The sequence below is a fragment of the Erpetoichthys calabaricus genome, chromosome 2, assembly GCF_900747795.2.
Source record: "Erpetoichthys calabaricus chromosome 2, fErpCal1.3, whole genome shotgun sequence".
Classification (NCBI taxonomy): Eukaryota; Metazoa; Chordata; class Cladistia; order Polypteriformes; family Polypteridae; genus Erpetoichthys; species Erpetoichthys calabaricus.
The window spans coordinates 48,030,141-48,053,424 of NC_041395.2; the positions used below are offsets into that span (position 1 = coordinate 48,030,141).

Sequence of the window (23,284 nt, forward strand, 5' to 3'; positions counted from 1 at the left end):
GGTTAACATCTTAGAGGAACCCGACAGAGTGACCATCGAGTTCTTGGTCACCTCCCTGACTAAGGCCCTTCTCCCCCAATCGCTCAGTTTAGATGGCCGGCCAGCTCTAGGAAGAGTCCTGGTGGTTTCAAACTTATTCCACTTACGGATGATGGAGGCCACTGTGCTCATTGGGACCTTCAAAGAAGCAGAAATTTTTCTGTAACCTTCCCCAGATGTGTGCCTCGAGACAATCCTGTCTCAGAGGTCTACAGACAATTCCTTTGACTTCATGCTTGGTTTGTGCTCTGACATGAACTGTCAACTGTGGGACCTTATATAGACAGGTGTGTGCCTTTCCAAATCATGTCCAATCAACTGAATTTACCACAGGTGGACTCCAATTAAGCTGCAGAAACATCTCAAGGATGATCAGGGTAAGCAGGATGCACCTGAGCTCAGTTTTGAGCTTCATGGCAAAGGCTGTGAATACTTATGTACATGTGCTTTCTCAATTTTTTTATTTTTAATAAATTTGCAAAAATCTCAAGTAAACTTTTTTCACGTTGTCATTATGGGGTGTTGTGTGTAGAATTCTGAGGAAAAAAATGAATTTAATCCATTTTGGAATAAGGCTGTAACATAACAAAATGTGGAAAAAGTGATGCGCTGTGAATACTTTCCGGATGCACTGTATATGTCTATGATTCTATGTCTATGTCGTTTCCAACCGATCCGTCGAGAGATACAGGAAAAAACTTTCGAATTGCGCGTGCGTAAAGGAGAATCCAACGGCGCGACGACTAAAGCAACGCGAGAGCTGATTCTGTTGAATGATTGGATGAAAAAAATTAAAGTCTTCGTTTGAAATTCGAGTGGTTGTGGTTAGGCTGCAAACGGTAGAAGAGTTAGGGTGAGTTTGAAATGTGATATTTTGGATTAGATTATTCAGTTTAATGTTTATCTTTCAAGTGATACAGATAGACGGAATATAGACAGCGTACACATTTTAGATAATATGGGTACTTAAAACGTGTTGGCAATAGAGTCCGGATATGGCAGCTGTGTGTTTCCGTCATCGACTACAGTTTTAGTACCCTAAAAGGCACAGTAGAAAGAAACAAATGTTCTTTATAAATTAATAATTTCATTCAAATTATTGCGTTAATCATATGTTAAATTAGGCTTGCGCAAAAAGAGCAATCCTATCTTTAAGCTGCAGTGATAAAATAAAAAATGAGTGTGTTTTTTGTGGGCCTTTAATTTAAACCAGGCGGCGCTCGACTTTATAAAATTAAAAAACGAGTTAGAAGTGTTGTGGTGAGGTCGTGTGGCTAGTTGGTGTCAGTATTAAAAGTATGTTGAAATGTATAATTCTGAAGCATTTTAGCATTGTAACTCCCGCAACGGCTTATTTCACAGCTACACCTTGGCACAGAGTTCGGACAATTGCATCGTAAACGGAGCGTTATTTTTCTTCGAGAGAGCATATGCAATAATTTCCAGGACTTTAAACATGTTATTATTACTGTAATAAAACAGGGTGGCCATGTTTTGGTTTGAAAAGAGAACGTGGGACTGGTGATCGACACTCGAGCCATACCACAGGAGCAGGATTTCTACATTTTCAAATCCAAAATTTTGATCACTTTAAAACTCTTAGTAAACCCTTTAAACAGTTGTAACAATGCTGTTTCTCTAACGCGATGGCAGAATAAGAAAAGAATTTTAATATAACCCTATCCCCCCATTTTAAATGAAATATTTTTAAACGTAAAGATGTGAAGAATTTTGATTTTTTTGTGCCCATAAAAGCAGTAACACATTCAGTCTGACTAGCTTCCGCTTTAAGGCAGATACTCCGTCCATTGATTTGGAACAATTATTTAAACCCTGATTTTCATTTCTTATCCTTGTTATTTCTTGTGGACTTGTAATCGATAGTTTTGAGGTTTTACTAATGCATCACCTTATCTTATTGCCTGAATATGCTCCTCCCTCCCCGGTGTTTCACACTGCTCTCGCAATCTAGGTGACAATAGAGATGTAATCTAACTGCTAAATTCACTTACGGCCACCTGTATTCGGGGTTCTTAAACTTGGTCCTGGTGGCCCTCTGCGGCTTCAGGTTTTTGTTTTAACCAAATTCATAATCCGTGACAACTGATCACATTGACCTCATTTAATTAAGTGGTGTTGTTCATTCAGAAAAGGCACAGCAGCATGATATTTACATTTATAAGGTATTTAGTAATCATTTTTGTTATAGGTTTAAATGCTTCACTGTCTTTTGTTGATTTATTATATTTTGCCCTTTCTCTCTGCAGTTTGCTTCCTTCATTGTAACTTAATAATGACAAAAATGAGCAGAGCAAACATCACTGAATCATGAAAGGCTGCAACTACTTTAGCATCAGACCAATTAATTAGTAAATATTAGATTAATTAAACAATCAGAACACCTGGAAAAGTAGAATGAAAATCAAGAGGAAAATATTTTTTAAAGAAAAAAAATGCATTATGCCAATACAACTACTTAGTAGATTTGAATAATTTCTGTATTGTTCCCAAAACACAGAATCTGGGAAATAACTTCACTTAATTAGCGGAAGAGTTCCAAAAAAAAAATACGTGTGGCCAGAGTGGGTCCCCAACACCGAGTCTGAGGACTCCTCAGCTATATTATAGTAACATATTTGGCTATCGTGGCTGCTTAACCTGCCTCTTGCACCAGAGAAAGGCATAGTGCCGCTCTATTATGTTTTCTGTCGTTTACAGGGCCTGATCCTTGGTTGTTATCATTAAAGTGGTATAATAATTGAAGCATTTCAGTGATTATAGTTACTGTTATTACATGTCAGTGTATCTCACTGTCCTTTGGTCTTCAAACACTCGTTTTAGCATGTTAGAACATTCATTGCAAAGCCCTGGGATTGTTGTCGTAAAGTTTTCAGTTATATGAGCCTTTTCAAGATGATGTGAGAGGCCTTTAGTTTACCAGAAACCATAAAATGAAGTTGTACATACTGTGAAAGTTAAAGACAAATAGCTGCAAAATGGGGGAGGGTGGGGGGTAGATGCGAGTGAGCAATTGCACTGAAGTGAACTGAGTAATGCTCACGTTTGAGTGTCCTGCTGCTCTCCAAATTCTGGTGATGGCGTTTGTTTTATAGTGGCTGACTGGCAGGATCCAGGCTTCAGGTTGGGCTTCTTGCAGGATGCCCCCCTCCATTCTAACGGCAGAAAGCATGTTCGTGACTGTGCAGCTTCTTTCACCTTCACCTTGTGTCTGTTTAAACAAGATATGTTTGATGATATGTAGCTTGGTATTAAGCCAAGGACATTTTTTGGTAAAGCCGTATAAAAGCTTGTGGGAGCACTGGACCGAGTGTGACAATGTTTGAGAGCAACTGAACCACTAGGCTACAAAAGCTATTTTGATTGCTTTCATTCTTGGCAAAAAAGAAAAAAAGCATAAAAACGTCTGTTAGTGCAAATAGACACAGTAAAGTTGTCGTAATAGGCAAGATAAATAGAACTTAAATGTTCTACTTTCATTTTTTTGTATTTATTACACTGTCAGATAGTTGAGCTGCCAAAAATGTAAATGTGTAATTTTTCAATTTTTATCTATCACTTTGTTGCCTTAAAGATAAACATGACATTCTTAAATTTAATCAAGGTGGGGGTAGGGGGGGTGCTGGGGTCTGTCCCAACAACACTGGGCCTAAAGCAGGAGAGGGCAGCAGGCCATCACAGGACCATTCGTGCCCACACACACATTCAAGATACTTTAATTGCCAAGGAAAAATCTTTCTGTAAGCCGAATCCCTACCTTTTCGAGAAGCTTACTGATGATAAATCCCAGAAGTCAGAAAGACCATGTTAGGAGATCATTGCCTCATGCTTTGAGGGTAACTAAAATTAGAAATATTCAAGTGAACATGAATATGTGCAGTGTTAATATATTTAATTTTATCACATTTTTATTTTGGCGTTAATTGGCTCCCTTAGCCATTTTTCAGTTGCCATGGACTATTGTGTTCTTCATACACTTTTGCTCCCTCATGGTTGTTGTTTACCTTGTGGGCAAATTTAATTTTAGTTTAAGTTTTTCTTTATAACTGTTTATTTGTGTTTGTTTCTGTTTGGTATTAGGGTCTAAAAACATGACAGTATAGCCTGGCTCTTTATAAACAGTGTTCTAATTTATTTATTTATTTGTTCATGTCTTAAATTTTTGTAGAGTATGATAATAACAGGAAATGGATGCAGTTGTGTTTTGTTGTAACTCATGTATTCTTCAAAATGTTAACCAAGGGAAAGTCCAGTAATGATTTGTGACTGCAAACATCATTCACTAACACTTACTATTCCTTGTGTTGCAGAGCTGCCACCTGTAGCTGTGTGTTCACCCAGGAACTCTGAGCAAGGTGGAGCGTACTCGTGGATAATAGGCATTCTTTTTAGATATTTCTGTTATTACATGCCGTAATATAGAAAAGTTTAGCAAATGTAAAGAACAAGAGAATATTCATCCATTTTGTGATCGTTTACTCTGTCACTGGGTCCTGGGCAGCTGGTGACTACCCTAGCAGCATTTGGTGTGCCAGAATATCCCAGGGCACACTCGAGCACAAGGCCACAGTAACGTATAGTGGAGCAGTTTACACTTGACAGTCTGACTCGCTGGTGTGGGAAAATAACATGGGGAGAAGGTCTAAGCTTTCTACTGACAGTGACCAGACTGGGAACGGAGACGAAGACTTTGGAGGTCTAAGGGAGCATTAAGCACTGCACAACCGTGCTATTTGGGGGGAGAATAAATGATCATCCGATTTATTTGTTGATTTATATTAAGATAAAAACTAATTTTCAAACTTTCTAGTGATTTATATTGCAGTAGGTTTAAAATAATTTCGATGAGCAACATGGTGGTGTAGGTATTAGTGCTGCACCCTCACAGCTTCAGGAGACTACTGGCCTAGTTACTCCACATGTGCCCTTTCTTGTCATGTCCAAGTGGATTTTTCTCTTAGTTTGCTGATTTTCTTTCCACGTCTCCAAAAATGTAGTAATTTTAATTAATGAAATTAGAATTAGTGTTGTAATGTGTACATATGTAGGTATTGCACAATCCTGGACTGATATTCCATTTGTGGTGGTCTGCTGCATTATGCCAGTAGTTCCAGTAAAGGCTCCTGCTACTCTGACTGGATAACACTGGATGCATGTTTAAGGACAGACATTCTGAGGTTTTTATTCGCTGATTTTTTCTTTGTAAAGTTAAGCATTTAGTCTTCAGGTGCAGATGTGACAAATTATGAAATGTTTTAGTAGATGCCCTTTTTTAATAAAAATGTTCTTTTCTCCCCATCAGGTTCTTGGATATCAAGATTTTACCAAAGAAAGCTATGCACTAGTTGGTCTGCATAAATTTGTTTTTGTACTTTAAAATGTGAAAAAAAGCTCTTCTAGTATAATGGAAAATAAAGAAAATCAGCCAGAAAACAGTATGTTTCAACTTTTTAGCTGCAATCAGTTAGCTTGATTTTCACAGCCACCTGTTTCTGTTGGTTACATTGCTGATATTTGTTAACCTTTAGATGTTACAGATGGTGTGGAGTTGGATGACAGCCTGACTAACATAAACTGGCTGGGCCGCTTCTCCTCTTGCGGAATTACTTCCAAGCGGAAAACTGCTGCAACATCAAAAAATAAAGTAAGCAACTGATTTATATGCTGGCTTCACCGTTATTCCTGACGCTACTGGAAGTAGCACTTCATGAGACATGAGTTGACTTGAAGACTGTCGGTTTGTGTAGTAAAGTGACAATATAATCTGACTTTATTAGCAATGGTTTTGTTAATTTATTCATGTCTTAAATTGTTATAGAGTGTAACAATAACAGAAAATAGATCCATTGCTGTTTTGTTGTGGCTCATGTATTCTTCAAAATATAAACAGAGGAACTCACAAAGGTGAATTTAAAATGTTTTGAGAATGATCAGCATATCCAAAGCAATGTAGCCTAAGATGATATTGAAGTCATTTACTTTGGGATGAGGCAGATTTACTGGACAGAAATGAAAGTGATGCCTATTTTCAGCTAGAATTGATTGAATGTTAGCTGGAGAAGGAATATTGTGTTCATGCTATGCAATATTCACTTTTATAACATTGAGTGTGAAATCATACAGATGATCTGAGTTGGTGGCAGAGTTGGCAGTAGTCATACAGCCCTAGGTTAAGTACTATATAAATGAATGTCGATTGGATACACATTATAAAATGAGTGATGCCACTCTGTAAACACATTTTAGAGCCAAAAGTGAAATATTCTTAGCCATAAGAAAGTATATTTGACAACATGATTTTATTTTGTTCAGCAAAAAAGTGTATTATGTAAAAATGAATTGTTAAATTACTTATTTAAAATATTTAGTTTGATCAAATATTTTACTTCTCATATTTTACATTTATTTTTTTCAATTTTCAGACTGTAAAGCCACCGAGATCCCCGGCAGTAAAACGTCCTCCATATTCTTATTCTGACTTGATAAAATTGGCTATCAGTAGCACCCCAGACAGACGCCTTCCACTTCAACAAATATATTCTTGGGTAGAAGAGCATTTCCCATATTACAAATATTATGCTAATCCAGGATGGAAGGTAAATATATGCATAAATTATTTACAGTAGAATGCTTACAAATGCTTCTAATGAAAATGACTGTAATGATATTGGCAAACAATTACATTTTAAATTGACTGTACTTGGCAAGTAAATAGTTTAGGTTTGTACAGAATGTAATGTATTTTTTTGTGCTTTTACCACTTTGCATTTAAGATTTTTAAGAACATAAAACAGGTTCTACAAATTGTTTCTTTTATGCTTTAACTACTGTAAGGTGGTTTGTTTCAAGAAAAATATTGTTTTCAAAGCTTCATATGATGCACAAAATCCATCTGTGTTGAAAGCTTTCAAAACCTTCTGATTGTGTTTCACAGAACTCTATCAGGCATAGTTTGTCTGTCCAAGATATCTTTGTGCGGCATATTGAGGGCAGTAGAAGAAATGCATTTTGGGCCATTAAATCCACCTCTGAGGATAAGCGCTCCTGTTTTCAAGAGAAAGATGTAAGTTTAGGAGCACTGTGGATACAACATTAAATGAAATTACTGTTTGTGTGGAAGCTGTGTTTTCAAGGTATATTTATTAAGGTTAGCAAAGTAATATACTAACTTTAACACTCTACAGTAACAGAATCCTGTTTCTACAGATCATCCTAAAATTTAAATTAACAATTTAAGCTCATAAGATTGTGTAGATTAATAACAATAGTAACACATTTCAAAATTAAAAGTAGGTTTGTAATGTTACTAGCTTCTCTCTCTCTCACTCTGCACCGCCTTATCTGACATTAATTTGGAGAAGAGATACAGCTTACTACAGTACTTAATTTTGTGGGTTTAATGATGCTTATAGACCCTGAGCTTGGGTTTTGTGCTTGTTGAGTCCACAACTCTCAAAGACCCAATGGCAAAGTTTCCTGATGGAGATTTCAACTGATGCAGTACCGAACTTCTTTCTTTATGGTTGTCCTTTTGGTTTCTCCGGAAATGGTGGTTGCCACAGGTTCAGCTACCTGTCCAGAGACTACAGACTACTGTAGAAGACTACAGATTGCCCAATGTTGAGGGACTATTAAGCTCTCATTAGACTTACCAAAGAGATTCAGAGAATTCTGGAGGTTTTTCTATGCAGTTAGCAAAATTAACAAAGTCATATGCATATCGGTAGTGGATTTTCACTTCCTTAGTCACTTTTGCCTTGGCCTTAAGGTGATTTAAGAGCATACAGTATTGTAAATAATATTCTGCCATGACACCACAAGAAGTGCAGTTGGAGATCAGATGCAGAGTAGCTTGGGGACAAATAGTGACATATGTTCAGCTTGATGATAGCTGTTTTTATAGGTACATAAAGCATTTTTTGGCCCATTGTAGAGGACAATGCCAGTCTTTGGTACATTAACTTCAGTATTGTGATGAATTTCAAAGGACTTTAAAATTTAGAAGAAATTTCTCCTTTCAATGCATAGTCAAGTCTGTTTCAATACTACAGATAGAAATCTTTGTCAGTACTGGTGTGGTTAGTTTGTAATCAAGGTGCACCAATCTTAATTTTTATGGCTGGTTGTGATCTCTCTTTTTGTTTTTTTGGACAGAACACTGGGAAATTCTACATTTTGCTTATTTTCAAGGTGCTTTTTTTCACCAGGTCACATGCATGACTTAGATTGGTGTAATGCTATAATGAAACATTTTACACATTGATTAAAATGTTGAAATCGCTACACAGATCTATATTAACAATCAAATCATTAAAATAATTTTTCAGTCCATCTGTTCATTTAGTATAAGGTTGGGGTATTCCATTTCCTGAATTATCCTCCAGCCAAACTTTGCTGTTCCATTTTGGATAGCAAAGACCTTAGCAGTTGTCTCCCTCAGTAGGTCAGGGGTGTTAAAACACAGATTGCTTCATTTTGAACTGTGCAGTATTTACTGATTTTTTTTTTTTGTTTTTATTTAAAACCTTTATGAGCATATGAATGCTGTTCCATCACACTAAAATTCAAATGTACCAATCTTGATTATTGCAATACGCTGAAAACGCAAGATATGCAAAGCTTTTGCTTATTAAAATGCAGCAAAGTATTTATAATATAAGATTGAATATGATGCAAAAGACCATGGCTGCCATGCCAGACTGCAGCCCTGCATGATCCCAAATTCAATTAATTTTGTTTAGGTGAGGGTTGGGGTTGAAGAAAATAATAAAAAATAAAAGTTCTACAAACTGCTGGTTAAATGCAAAATGTACAGCAGAAGCAGTTCTCATTGCAAAGCTAATGTAAAGAGAGGTAATGAATATTAACCATTCATCATGGTCTTGACTGGGAAGTACCAAGTTCACAGTAATTTCTTTATAAGAACAGATCTGTGCGTCAGTTTCATTTACTACATACAAAGAGCAGACTTTAGAGTCGCAAGAAACAATAATATAAAACACATAGACTTACCAGTTAACTGAGTCTTCCGACCCTCTTCTTCCTTGCTTTATTTTAAAAATATGTGAAAAGATTGTTTATTCTTTTGGCTTTGTTAGCTTGTCCTTGTATATGTGGAATGTATTAACACACGCAGAGACTTGTGTGTGTATATGTATATATATATATATATATATATATATATATATATATATATATATATATACATACAGTAATCCCTCCTCCATCGCGGGGGTTGCGTTCCAGAGCCACCCGCGAAATAAGAAAATCCGCGAAGTAGAAACCATATGTTTATATGGTTATTTTTATATTGTCATGCTTGGGTCACAGATTTGCGCAGAAACACAGGAGGTTGTAGAGAGACAGGAACGTTATTCAAACGCTGCAAACAAACATTTGTCTCTTTTTCAAAAGTTTAAACTGTGCTCCATAACAAGACAGAGATGACAGTTCAGTCTCACAATTAAAAGAATGCAAACATATCTTCCTCTTCAAAGGAGCAAATAAATCAATATGGCTGTTTGGCTTGTAAGTATGCGAAGCACCGCGGCACAAAGCTGTTGAAGGCGGCAGCTCACACCCCCTCCGTCAGGAGCAGAGAGAGAGTTAGAGAGAGATAGAGAGAGACAGATTAAAAAATCAATACGTGCCCTTTGAGCTTTTAAGTATGCGAAGCACCGTGCAGCATACTTAAAAGCTGCACACAGAAGGTAGCAAAGTGAAGATAATCTTTCAGCATTTTTAGACGAGCGTCCGTATCGTCTAGGTGTGCAAACAGCCCCCCTGCTCACACCCCCTACGTCAGGATCACAGATAGTCAGCGCAAGAGACAGAGAAAAGTAAGCTGGGTAGCTTCTCAGCCATCTGCCAATAGCATCCCTTGTATGAAATCAACTGGGCAAACCAACTGAGGAAGCATGTACCAGAAATTAAAAGACCCATTGTCGCGAAAAATCCGCGATATATATTTAAATATGCTTACATATAAAATCCGCGATGGAGTGAAGCCGCGAAGGGCGAAGCGCGATATAGCGAGGGATTACTGTATATATATATATATATATATATATATATATATATATATATATATATATATATATATATATATATATATATATATTAGGGTGCCAACGAACAATATGTGAAAAAGTGACGTATCTATTTTGTGAAGTCTTACCCTGTAAAAATGTTCCTTTTCATGAAAAAAAAATTTGACATGAATATATCAACATTTACTGGTGGCACAATGCTTCTGAATTCATCAGTATTTATTGTAAAATCCCCTTTTCATGTAACTTTTAGGCTTGTTATTGACAGGTGTTGTACTTGGAATATTCAGCATAACTGAGCTTTTAAAATAAATTTGTATTGTTTTTAACTATGCCTAGTGTTCACTTTTGTTGCTGTGACACTTGTGTAAGAAATGAAAATAATGCAATAAATGAAAAACCAGGTATTATTTATATGCTCATACAGAGAAATTTCATTCACAGTTTCCAAAGTTAAAGGTTAATAGCTTGTGTGATTCCAGTATTTTATCAGTAACAGGCATACTGTACATACTCCTTGCGAGTGATAATAGAGGAACTGTGAGACATCAAGAAGAAAATGTTACAGTGCTGTTAAGCTGTTTGCATAGCGTAGTCCTATAAGCCGGATGGGATTATTTCTTATTTCTATCTGCATCTTTAGATTGCTACAAAGCTGTACCAAAATTATAAACTTAGAGTCCTAACACTGTTATATTTGCATAACAGGTATAGGTGAAGGATTTAAGCAAGATGACATCAGTTGTACATAAAAGTCAAGGCAATCACGACACGGTGTATGGCTTATATGAGGACTCTCTGAAACCATTACTGCCTGTAAGCTACCTTCTAACAGACAAGTGCTAAGTCGATTTTTTTTATTTGCATACTGTTGAGAAGACAGTCCAGGATGGAGATTTCACAGGACTTCTTCGTGGATGATCCTGATTCATGGTACAGTAATGAAGCATATATTTCAGCTCAGTGCAATGTCAAACACCTGAAAGTAGACAATGATGCAGCGGAGAGAGGGGTGGCACTGATTCAGTCATTCAATTTGGCCATCACAAACCAAGAAGAACAGAAACGGTACCTCCTACAAGTTGTAGAAGACCATCGCAAACAGTTTCTAGCACCAACAAAAACTGTTAACTGAAAAGCTCTGAAGAGCTGGACAGAACAGTCCTATCAGCACTCACGTTTCTGTATAGTGAATATAGAAAAATTCTGATCTCTTGTGCCACCAGTAAATATTGTTTGATTGTCAGAAAACTTTCTGTAATTTATCATGGTAACTAGAGGAACAAAACTGGGGGCTAAGACGTGAGAAAATAAACTTTGATATTCACTGGCACCCTAATAAATATGTTACAGCCTTATTCCAAAATGGATTAAATTCATTTTTTTCCTCAGAATTCTACACACAAAACCCCATAATGACAACGTGAAAAAAGTTTGAGATTTTTGCAAATTTATTAAAAATAAAAAAAATGTAGAAAGCACATGTACATAAGTATTCACAGCCTTTGCCGTGAAGCTCAAAATTGAGCTCAGATGCATCCTGTTTTCCCTGATCATCCTTGAGATGTTTCTGCAGCTTAATTGGAGTCCACCTGTGGTAAATTCAGTTGGCTGGACATGATTTGGAAAGGCACACACCTGTCTATATAAGGTCCCACAGTTGACCGTTCATGTCAGAGCACAAACCAAGCATGAAGTCAAAGGAATTGTCTGTAGACCTCCGAGACAGGATTGTCTCGAGGCACAAATCTGGGGAAGGTTACAGAAAAATTTCTGCTTCTTTGAAGGTCCCAATGAGCACAGTGGCCTCCATCATCCATAAGTGGAAGAAGTTCGAAACCAATCAGGACTCTTCCTAGAGCTGGCCGGCCATCTAAACTGAGCGATCGGGGGAGAAGGGCCTTAGTCAGGGAGGTGACCAAGAACCCGATGGTCACTCTGTCAGAGCTCCAGAGGTCCTCTGTGGAGAGAGGAGAACCTTCCAGAAGGACAACCATCTCTGCAGCAATCCACCAATCAGGCCTGTATGGTAGAGTAGCCAGACGGAAGCCACTCCTCAGTAACAGGCACATGGCAGCCCGCCTGGAGTTTGCCAAAAGGCACCTGAAGGACTCTCAGACCATGAGAAAGAAAATCCTCTGGTCTGATGAGACAAAGATTGAACTCTTTGGTGTGAATGCCAGGCGTCACGTTTGGAGGAAACCAGGCACCATCCCTACAGTGAAGCATGGTGGTGGCAGCATCATGCTGTGGGGATGTTTTTCAGTGGCAGGAACTGGGAGACTAGTCAGGATAAAGGGAAAGATGACTGCAGCAATGTACAGAGACAAGGCTGTAACATAACAAAATGTGGAAAAAGTGATGCGCTGTGAATACTTTCTGGATGCACTGTGTGTGTATGTGTATATATATATATATATATATATATATATATATATATATATATATATATATATATATATATAATGTATAATGTTCTAACTTTTAAAAAATTTTTTTTTTTTTATATGTAATACACAACTATAAAGCATTTAAGTGAAGCAGCCAGTGGTCAGATTGGCTATGTTTCTGCACTACCAGTGATGATAAATATGGTAAGATGAGAAACTAAATGAATCTGCTTATTTGTAATATTGAAATTATATTCAAACAAAACTATTACTATCTTTAAACAGAGCTTTTTCACAACAATATTTTCTCTCTCTTTCTACCCCATCATCCATCAATCTCACCTTCAATAAAAGAATGCTGGGGGATCTTCTGCTCCTGCTCAGAATAAAGGTATTGTTATAAAGATGACTGTGGTACACAGTTTACAGTGAATTTAATTTTTTCTTGTTAAAGTAAAAGTGTTTAAAAATTATACCAAAGTGACCAGAAAGACAAGTTGACTGAATGCCATATACTGTATGATTTTTATTTTTTATTTTTTTGTATTCTGTGCAACTGTGACATTCTGAAGAAGATGACAGGTGATTAAAACAAGTTAAAATATGTTAATAATAGCATTACATAGAAAATGCAAATGTATGAGAATGTTTTGTGGTTTAATTTGGTAAATAAAAATGTTCTATTTTGAAAGTACTACATCATTTACATTTCCGTATTTTTGCAAGGAGAACAAACTTATTAAATTTTTAAGTGCCACCCAGGCAATACCTGCGATTTATAAATACACCCCACTCCTTTCCATGGCTGTAGTAACCTCTTGTTGGAGAGTCGGTGCAGTGCTTTTCTCAGATTATTGCAGTATTTCAAAATGTAAATTTCTGCTTATGTTTTGAATTGTATAAAGTAATAATATCCATGCATATTGCTGCTATCATAGAAGTGTTTTCTGTGTAGCAAACTACTGCTAGCTTCCTCATGAAGAAGTAAGTATGCTGGTATGCATTTTGTCCTGTAACTATAGTACTAGGGTGTTGTACCGTGTTAGCCATTATGAATGTAGAGAAAAGCCAAGCAAAATGACACCTTTTATTGGACCAGACAATGAAGATATGGTTACCTTGAATCTCAGAAGAAAAAGGCCTATGGGGGTCTGTTTAAGCACTGGTTTTGAAATATTTTTATTTAAAAATGCAAAGTCAAAATGTAGGACACTTAAATGCAAATAAATTAATGAGGACTTTATAGGTAACATTTATTATAAACAGGGCAGATTTTAGTAAATTATAAAAGCAGTTTGGCACATTATGCCATTCACTGACACCCATTTTTATTCAATACCTATAAAAATTATTCAGCCTTTGGAAGTTCTCATTTTAATGTTATGTGGAGAAACCGTGGATGTAATTTTGTTTTTTGACACTGATCAACCTAAAAAGACTCTTCACTGTCAAAGTGAAAACAAATCTATGCAAAATGATCTAAATTAAATACAAATATAAAACAGCAAATAATTACATAAGTATTAACTCCCTTTAATTTGATGCATCAAAATCATCACTGTTGCAGCCAATTGGTCTTAGAAATCACATAATTAGTTAAGCAGAAATCACCTGTCTGGGGTTTCAATTGATTGGATTATAAATGCACCTCAAACTGGGAGGACCAACATGTGGTGATGACAAAAGAGCACTTTATGCAACTCCATGAAACTATTATTGAAAAGTACAAGTCAGGCGATGTCATTCAATCATTTTCAAACCCGCTCAGTCCTGAACAGGGTCGCAGGGTATGCTGGAGCCTATACTACCTAGCATAGGGCACAAGGCAAGGTAACAACCCTGAAGGGGGTGCCAGTACATACACACCCCAACCACACACTAGGGACAGTTTAGTATTGCCAATTCACTTAACCCACATGTTTTTGGAGTGTGGGAGGAAACTGGAGCACCCAGAGGAAACCCACATAGACACAGGGAGAACATGCAAACTCCATGCAGGGAGGACCCAGGACACAAACTTGGGTCTCCTTAATGCGGGGAAGCAGCGCTACCACTGTGTCACACCAGTCAAGAGGATAGAGACAAGAAAATATCCAAGTCACTGAATATCTTTGAGTCCAGTTAAATTGGTTATAAAGAGATGGAAAGTATATGGCACCGCTGTAAATCTGCATGGAGCAGGTCATCCACAAAAACTGAGTGATCATGCAAGAAGAGCACAACTAGTGAAGGAAGCCACCAAGAGGCCTGTTGGACCTCTGAATGAGTCACATGCTACAGTAGATGCAATTGGGGAAACTGTGCAGAAAACAACTGTTGCTCAGGGGGCTACTCCTTGTACAGCTTTATAGGAGAGTGGCACAGAGAAAAAAGGCACATGACATCTTGGCTGGAGTTTGCCAGAAGGCACACGGGAGACAGCTGGAAGAAACCATGTGTAAGCACTGCATATTATAAAAAATACACCATTCCCACAATGAAGCATGGTGGTAGCACCATCATGCAGTGGAGATGTTTTTCTACAGCAGCGCAAACCCTGAAAGGTGTGGGAAAGTAGAGGATAAAATGGATGCGGCATAATACAGGGAAGTTCTAGAGGAAAACCTGATGCAGTCTGCAAGCAACTTAAACTCTGAGAGAAGATTTGTTTACTAGCAAAACAACAACCCCAAGCATAAAGCCAAAGCTACTCAGGAATGGCTTAAAAACAACACTGTCAATGTGGTGGAATCGCCAGTCCAGAGCCAGATCTCATTCTAATTGAGAACTTGTGGCTGGACTTGACAAAAGCTGTTCACTTACGATACCCATACAACCTTGGATATCAGATTTGCCAAGCTGATAGAGACAAACCTGTGCACACGGACTCAAGGATGTTGTGGCTGCCAAAGGTACAACTATTAAATACGGACTTGAAAGGGGTGAATACATATGCTGCTAATTATGTGTTTTAGATTTATAATTAATTAGGAGTGCTTTGCAGAGATCTGTTTTCACTTTCACACTGCTTTTTCTGCAGGTAAATGTCAAAAAGTCAAATTAATTCCACTGTGATTCAATGTTGTATGATAATAAAATGTGAAAACTTCAAAAGGACATGAGAATACCTTTTATTTGCAGAGAGGAGGAGGTTGGGAGCATGCATTGATACAGCGTTGTAGCTGTACCCATTTTATTTGAGCTGTATGTTTAAAAAAAGGAGTGTTTATATGTAACAGTTAATGCTATATTTACAAATATGTCTTTACGTTTATTTTAGCTTGTTTTAAATCTGCTTAAATATTTGCCCTTTTATGATTTTTTTCTTTCTATTAGTGAGTGGTTTGAAGAAAGTGCAGCCCTTGCTTCCTCGTGGAATTGCTCCACGACTGATCCCTGTTCCTATTTTTGTAAATCCTTCAGCTATCTGTACATCATCTTTGTCATTTACTACTTCACAGAGTGATCACTCAAGCAAAGTTAAAAGAAACATTGCTCCTAAGGTAAAGTTAAAGTAGTATTGTGAACATAAGTTACAGTATTTTACATTTTGAACAATACTTGAAGCTGAGAGTGAAGCTAGTGTGTAGTTCTGATATATCCTGTAATCTTATAATTTACTATTAAAATAGTGTTTGCTTGAAACAGTAGCACAAGGGTATGCAGTACTTAGTGTTTGTATTCAGGTCTGCTTCTGGCTCATTTGACTTGATGTGTAAACATTTTAAGTTTTTCTTATGATCATGTCGCTTTCTGTGTTGTTAGATTATTCAGCAGTTCAGAATCATCTTGATCTGGTTGCTTCCTTATCAAGTAATGGATGCAGTTTCCTGTTGGTGTCTACCTTGTACTCATTAGTGAAAGAATAACTGATGAAGCAGTATTTGCTGAGTGACTGCGCCTTGGTTGCAGCAACCTCTATGAATGTCTGAATGGCAGAAATGACTTTGTGATACTTTTAACAATATTCTTAGTTATCATTAAAAAAAAAAGGTGCAAATGTTTTATAAAATTAATTAGTAAAGTATATCAAACAATTAAATGGGAGACAAAATAACAGCTTGTATTTTCTGCTTTCACTTATTCTAAGGTAGTAACAAAATGATATTCCTTCAACATTAGTAATACTGATTAGTTTCGTTTATTCTTTTAGCTGTCTTTATGAAAAGTCTGGACTGCATAGTGTAGAATACACCTCAGTGTTTATTCCCATGCAGAAGCCGTTCTTTCCACCCGTAGCAGCACACATAATCAGCTTACAAAGCTTAGAAAAATGCGTAAATGTATCTTTCACCTTTGTATCTACACAACTGATGTTTATGATTTAAGTCTACAGTGTGTTTTTTTTGTGAGCAACAGGCCACTTCAGCATTTTATATCTTTACATAATTACTAAATTGTTATACTGTCCAACTTGCCCTGTTTTTACCAAAGCTTCATAGAGCCCTTGATTTATTAATTAACTTGTTTCTCTAAATGTTGCTTTTTTTTTTTTTTATTTTTAATTTTGTGTTGATTAGGCAGCAGCCATATATATATATATATATATATATATATATTGTGGAAACCCCAACAGTCTCCCAAAGTCCAGGCTTCTCTCTCTCTCAGCCTTCTCTCTTCCTTCAGGCCTCTCCTCACCGCCTCCTCTCTGACCTCATCAACCTCCTCACCCGACTCCAGCCCTGAGTGAGGGGAGGCGGCTCCTTAAATAGGCAGGCGGCTGATGACCACACCTGCCACAATATATATATATAATATATATATATATAATACACACACACTGTAATAGAAATGCAGGAAAATTAAAATACTTTGGGGCACTTTGTGACAAGATGAAATAGAACAAATAGTGTAGTAAATATGCAAAACAAGTCTTCTTTTTTTCCTATTCTGATTGTCAAAGATGGCGATCCTTCTTGTCTTCTGATATTTTTTTTTCAATTTTTGTTAAGCTTAAAATTTAAATCCTGGCAATTTACTGCTTACCTTTTCACCAGTTTAGGTCATTCATTGCATTTTAGTTGATTTAATGTGAAGAAAAACTGAGGTGTTCTAAGGGTTTTAACCGGTAGTGTGTGTGTGTGTATATATATGCTAGCTGTGTTATCCATCTAAGACAGTTGAAATCTAAGTACTCAATGCAGACCTCCTGTTTTTGATTTGCTGCATGTTGTCCATTTGGTCTGGTATAATAATACATAATCTCTTAACCTCGTGGCAGCCTTTTCCGCTTCAGCGAGATCTGCCTGTTTTCACCTCTTCTACTTAATGTCACTTTCAAACTGACCACTCTTATAGTTGAAGTATTTTGCTGAGAAAACGTGGAGGTGGCCACTACCACATTGGCCTGGTTTATCAACTCTAGCCTTGTTGTGTTGGGGTTTCCCAATGTGTGTGTCAGTTTTTGGTTACTTCTACTCTTTAATTCCCCACCAAGCAAAGTTAATCCGTCAGCAGCATTACAGCTACGTACATAAACGTCACTCATGTGGCCCAAGCAGGTGCAAAAAAGTCGCTACCAAGCTGCTGTTTATAGCCTATAATGTCAAATGGCAGAATTGGCCAATAAGATTAATTTTCCATTATTTGGTATTTTTATTATTTTTGATTTTATTGATCTTTCTACATCCTTTGTCTATTTTACACACACGGACACATGACGTTTTTTTTTAAAGTGGACAGAATTATTGAAGGACATTGCCAGCATGCATCTGTAAAGGAGGAAAAAAGTTATTTCACATTGAAAAGAAAAGAAAGTATGAGAGACACCATTTTCGCTGTATAGCTTTCATCAGGTGACTCATTAGTAGCTTTAATGCTTACACATTTTTTTTTGTCCATTTTTCACTCAAGTCTGGAGGATTTTGATGTGTTATAGCTTTTATGCAACCATCTTATTAGGAACAGTCCTTCAGAATTAAACATCTTACTGCTTTTTATTACAATAATTCTAGACTGAATATTTATTTTAATGGCTATATTCTTAACTATTTTATTACCTTGTAATATTTTGACAGAGGTGTGACTAGATTTGTTTGACTATGAGATTTGTGAAAAATTCTTTATTGAAGAAATTAGTTTTAATTTGTGTGTGTGTTTTTTTTTTTTTTTTTTTTTTTTTAACGCGTTCATACTCTTTGTTTTGACTATGCTTTATGTCTCTCTCTCTAGCCAGCAATTTCACTTAACGTTCCTATGGTTGATTCTTCTGTTGAATGTCATAAAAATAAACCTACAGAAAGAGTCCAGTCAGGTCCAGAAAGTATTATCACCAAGCGATGGAAAAAAGATTCTGGTGATGTACCACGTAAGAAACGCAAAGAGAAACACCAGACATTGAAAGAACCAGAATATCATTTACATGAAGACATTTTTATATCTAATGAATCTGAGCAACAGTTTGTTAAAGAGCAGACACTCACCCTAAAGACAAGTGAAGAAGCATTTAACCTATCTCCTTTTAAAACCCCTACCAAAAACAAGTTAAATGGTGTAGTCACATCAACTCCTTGTCGAGAATCTGAGTGGTTGAATGGCAGTGTGTTCATTAATTCATTGAAGAGTGCCACGACTCCTCCAGAATCTGAAGACAGCTTACTTGACAGCAGTTTGTTTAAATCACCTAACAGTAACAGTTTGGGATATACAAGCCTCGGACTTGCAACTTTTGGAAACAGTGTGAGAACCAACTCTGGATATGAACAATCGGAGAAAGATTTGCCAGAATTTAGTCTTTTAAGCTTCACGCCAGTGAAAAAACAGATGCATTCTGAAAGATCGAGAATAATTACACAGAATGACAGCCTAACAAAAGTTTTTGAAGACTTTACACTCCCAGAAATTGAAGAGGGAACTAACTTAGCTAACATTAGCTGGTCTGCTTTTTCATCAGAAGCTAACTGATGTGTGGGATTCACTGCTTGAAAAATGAAAACCATTATTGGTAAAGTGAGTTACTGGTAGAAACTGAACTGGTATATTCTACAGATAGATATGACAGTGTGGTAAGTAATACAAGTAAGCGGTCCTTGGACTACACATGCTGCATTCAGAATGGATTCCACCTCTTCACTTTCTTCACATTTTATTGTGTTGTAGGTTTAATTTTAGATGGATACATTTTCTAGCTTTACCCATCAATCTTTACTAAATAACACTATTATGATGATCATTTCAATTTTGGATTTTTTTAAATTGAATTTGCGGATATTTCTAAAAATATGTTTTTCACATTAATGGGTTATTGAGTGTAGAATGATGGGCAAACATGGCAAATGTATCAATTTAAAACTAAACCCGCAACACAAAGTGTGCAGAAAGTGAAGGGGATGAAATACTTTCTGAATCCACTAAATAGAAATAAATACGTGAGCATCATAGCAAATGTCAGAGTCAACGGTGTTCTTCTCACCACAATTTTTTTAATGGAAACTAAAGAAATACAGATAAAAGGGAACAAGGTTTATATTTTGTGTTCAGCATCTGCATATCCATTTAAAACAGGGAGTATCATTAAACAACATTACTGAAGAAATGGTTCACGTTTATTCTACATGTCAGCGTAGATATCAGCCTCAAACCATTGCATCCTTTTTCTATTTTTTCACTAGTTTTTCATTCTCAGTTTTCAGTGATTCTGTAAAAGGGTAACAGCTGTCTTGTGGTAAGGAGTGATAATTGCACTTAAATATGCTTTCAGTGGAGGCATGGGTATGAAACCTCAAGGAAATGTGTGAGCTAGAGAGAAAAAGAATTCAATTATACATCCAAATGTACGTTGGGCAGTTTGACTGGATGAGGCTGATCAGCTGTGGTCCAGCAAAGGTCGAGACTTTGCTTTGTTCTGTTACTACAACAGCTAGCCCAGAGTAATTAGCCAGATTGTTTTTGTCATAAACTTTTGATAATATTGAAATGCAAATGAGCATGGTGTTAGTGTTAGGCTGTTAATCTGCAAAGGAAACAGGTAGAGTTTTGCTTCACCCTAAAAGTAAAGAAGATAAAGGACACAGCGTTTTGGTGGTATTGCCTTATGATGCCTCTTAAAGGCTATACAGCCAAATGTTGTGTCTTTGACCTTCTTTACTGTTCTGCATAAAAAGTTTTTTTTTATGATACAAGTGAATATTCTTCATTAAAACCAAAAAACAAATAGTGTTCTTGAAGACAGGAGCCTTATCCTCTGGACACCACTGCATTTGTCCAAAGAGGCCTCTGACTCGCTGCTCAGCTCTTTGACGTGTTTCTCCACTTGCACATTTAAGGTGACTCTACAGTATACATTTTGCTTTAAGACGTATAAATGTACAGAACTGCTTTGAGGTCATATTTCTGCTTTAATATTCTGTAAACAACCCTTGGCATCCTAAAGCCGTTTTCAAAACAGCATACAATGGCTGAGCTATCGGCGTTCACAGAGCTGGATGAGCATTTTAATATTTTGTTTCCTACACACTAGCAAAACATGTTAAAATACAAGAAATGAACACGTCTTTCCAAAAACCTTGAGAATGTGTTTAGTGCCAGGGTACCACTGTGGCTGCAGGTTTTCATTCCAGTCATTTTGCATTTGGTAAAATGTGTAAGAATGATACACAAAAGTCAGTTCACAGCCGAACTGAACCTGAGAACCACTGACTGACCACTGCCTTGAATAAGCCGCACACAAATAAAGAGGACCCTGAAGTAGCAGCTCCACTTTAACATTTGGTGTCAGGTGTACCTGTGCCTGCACTTAACTCAGATACAAGTAAGGGAGCAAACCCAAGAAGAAATGGAACAATGACGATGGCAAAAGAAGGCAGAAGTGTTTAAAGCTAGGATAGAAATGCACATTTTTTTGCATGTGGTTTAAGTGTGATTATCATATCAGAGCAATCTTCTGAATGCAGGAAGACAGGTCGGCTAATTAAACAGGTCAATTAGACATTAAGAGCCAGTGCGTCCCGCTGTATGTGTATATGTGCAATATATGAGATATGGAACGGCAGACACAAAGAAATGTGAAATTGAGCTCAGGGAAATCGGAGAAGTGTTTACAGAAATATCTGAATCGTTAAAAGATCTTCTTGGAACAAACACCGGTGCACCTGCTGGTTCATTTGTCAAACAACACCATCACAACCTCACTCTGCATGATAGCAGGAAAGGGCAGGCGCTTCAGCAGGTGGGTATGGAGTGGGTCATCTGACTCCATGCCAACAACGTCGGGAGATTATTAAACTGTGCCATGTTTTGTACAACAGCACATGCATTCATGACGAGTCAGACCTTCGTTGGCTGGCAAGAGCAGCCTCTAACCCGACACATCCAGACGAGCCATGGTGGATGGCATTAGATATAGTTTTTTTTTTTTTTTTTTTTTTTTTTTATATATAAACCTATGGAGTTGCTAATTCATGCAATTGTTGACAACAAGGGATCACATTGGTTTCTAATCCTGACAAGTTATAACAGATAGCTGATGTTAACTGAGGTAAACTGAGTAAGTCCTTCAGTGCAAATACGCACCGTTGGCCCTCTTAAAGGGAAACTGTAAGAGTGCACATGTCATATTCATCACTTTTGACATGATGTTTGTCACGTCAATGCACATAACAACAGCTCGGTGATATGAACTATGAGGCACACGAGTCGTCAATTAACTGCTTTGGCTGCATTTCTCTACTTTGTCAAAAGTGTCGTTGTTTCCCACTTTCTTCAAAAAGTTGTGTAGGTTTGGGTCAGTTTCCCTAAATATAGAAAAGTTCACCCATCAAGCGTCCTTTCATAAAACCTGACTTCTGGGTGGAATGCAACTTGGGTTTGATTTATAAAACAAAGTGGAATGTTTTACTAACTCTATAGCCTACAACACCTCCCTGAATCTACTACATTAGTATTTGTTATAATAGCTTTAATTTCAATGATATACTGTATAAATAGTAAATACAGAAACACGCATCACAAACCTAACTGCAACATTTTGATTTGTTTTCCTTTATTAATAAAGGCCTAATTAGTTATAATAACAATAATGGTCCAGAGTATCAATGAGCCATTATTCTTTGTTACTCAATACAGCCAACAGTATCTCATATGAAACATGATACAAGAACAACAAAAGCAACTGTAATACTACTAATACTAATAAAAAATAGTACTGCTACTATTAATAATTTAACAATCGAGATGAGAACAGGCCATTCAGCCCAACAAAGCTCGCTAGTCCTATCCAGTTAATTCTTCTAAAATAACATCAAGTTGAGTTTTGAAAGTCCTACTGTCTACCACACTACTTGGTATCTTATTCCACGTGTCAATAGTTCTCTGTGGTAAGAAAACCTTCCAGACGTTTATGTGAAATTTACCCTTAACAGGTATCCAACTGTGAAAATATTTTTTTTTACACTCAAATTATGGTAAGGACAACAACAACTACCAATAATAATAATATAAAGACTAGTACTACTACTACTACTGAACTTGAACTTTAATAAACTTAATACAATAAATGCAGGGTAAAAATCAAACTGAACATTTACTTAAAAAATGAACACGTGAATATATCAACGACTCTCATGAATTTCTCAGTTTGTCCTTCCAGTGACAACAGTTAGTAGGAATATGGCATTAACTAAATCGGTGACATTAGCCACAGATAAAATGAACAAACAACTGAAGTTCATCCAAGCTCATTACTCTTTTTGTATGTCACTGTTACTCGCATGCTGCTTTTCCACAATTGAGTCAGTAACGAACTAGAAAGCAAGAGAGCCGACTGTGTTGGTGTCACTCCTAGCACTTCATATGTCGAATGATGTTAGCAAC

At 36.8% G+C, this 23,284-nt stretch overlaps 1 protein-coding gene across 1 annotated transcript; it reads left to right on the plus strand.

Annotated features, from left to right (window-relative positions):
• Positions 1–804: 804 nt before the first annotated feature.
• Positions 805–20,439, plus strand: LOC114645872 (forkhead box protein M1-like). Its single transcript, XM_028793758.2, has 9 exons — positions 805–892; positions 5,360–5,492; positions 5,586–5,701; positions 6,480–6,653; positions 6,992–7,120; positions 12,635–12,700; positions 12,851–12,887; positions 15,812–15,978; positions 18,647–20,439. The coding sequence occupies exons 2-9, from the start codon at positions 5,462–5,464 to the stop codon at positions 19,376–19,378; spliced, it is 1,452 nt and encodes a 483-aa protein (XP_028649591.2). The 5' UTR covers positions 805–892; positions 5,360–5,461; the 3' UTR covers positions 19,379–20,439.
• Positions 20,440–23,284: the final 2,845 nt, after the last annotated feature.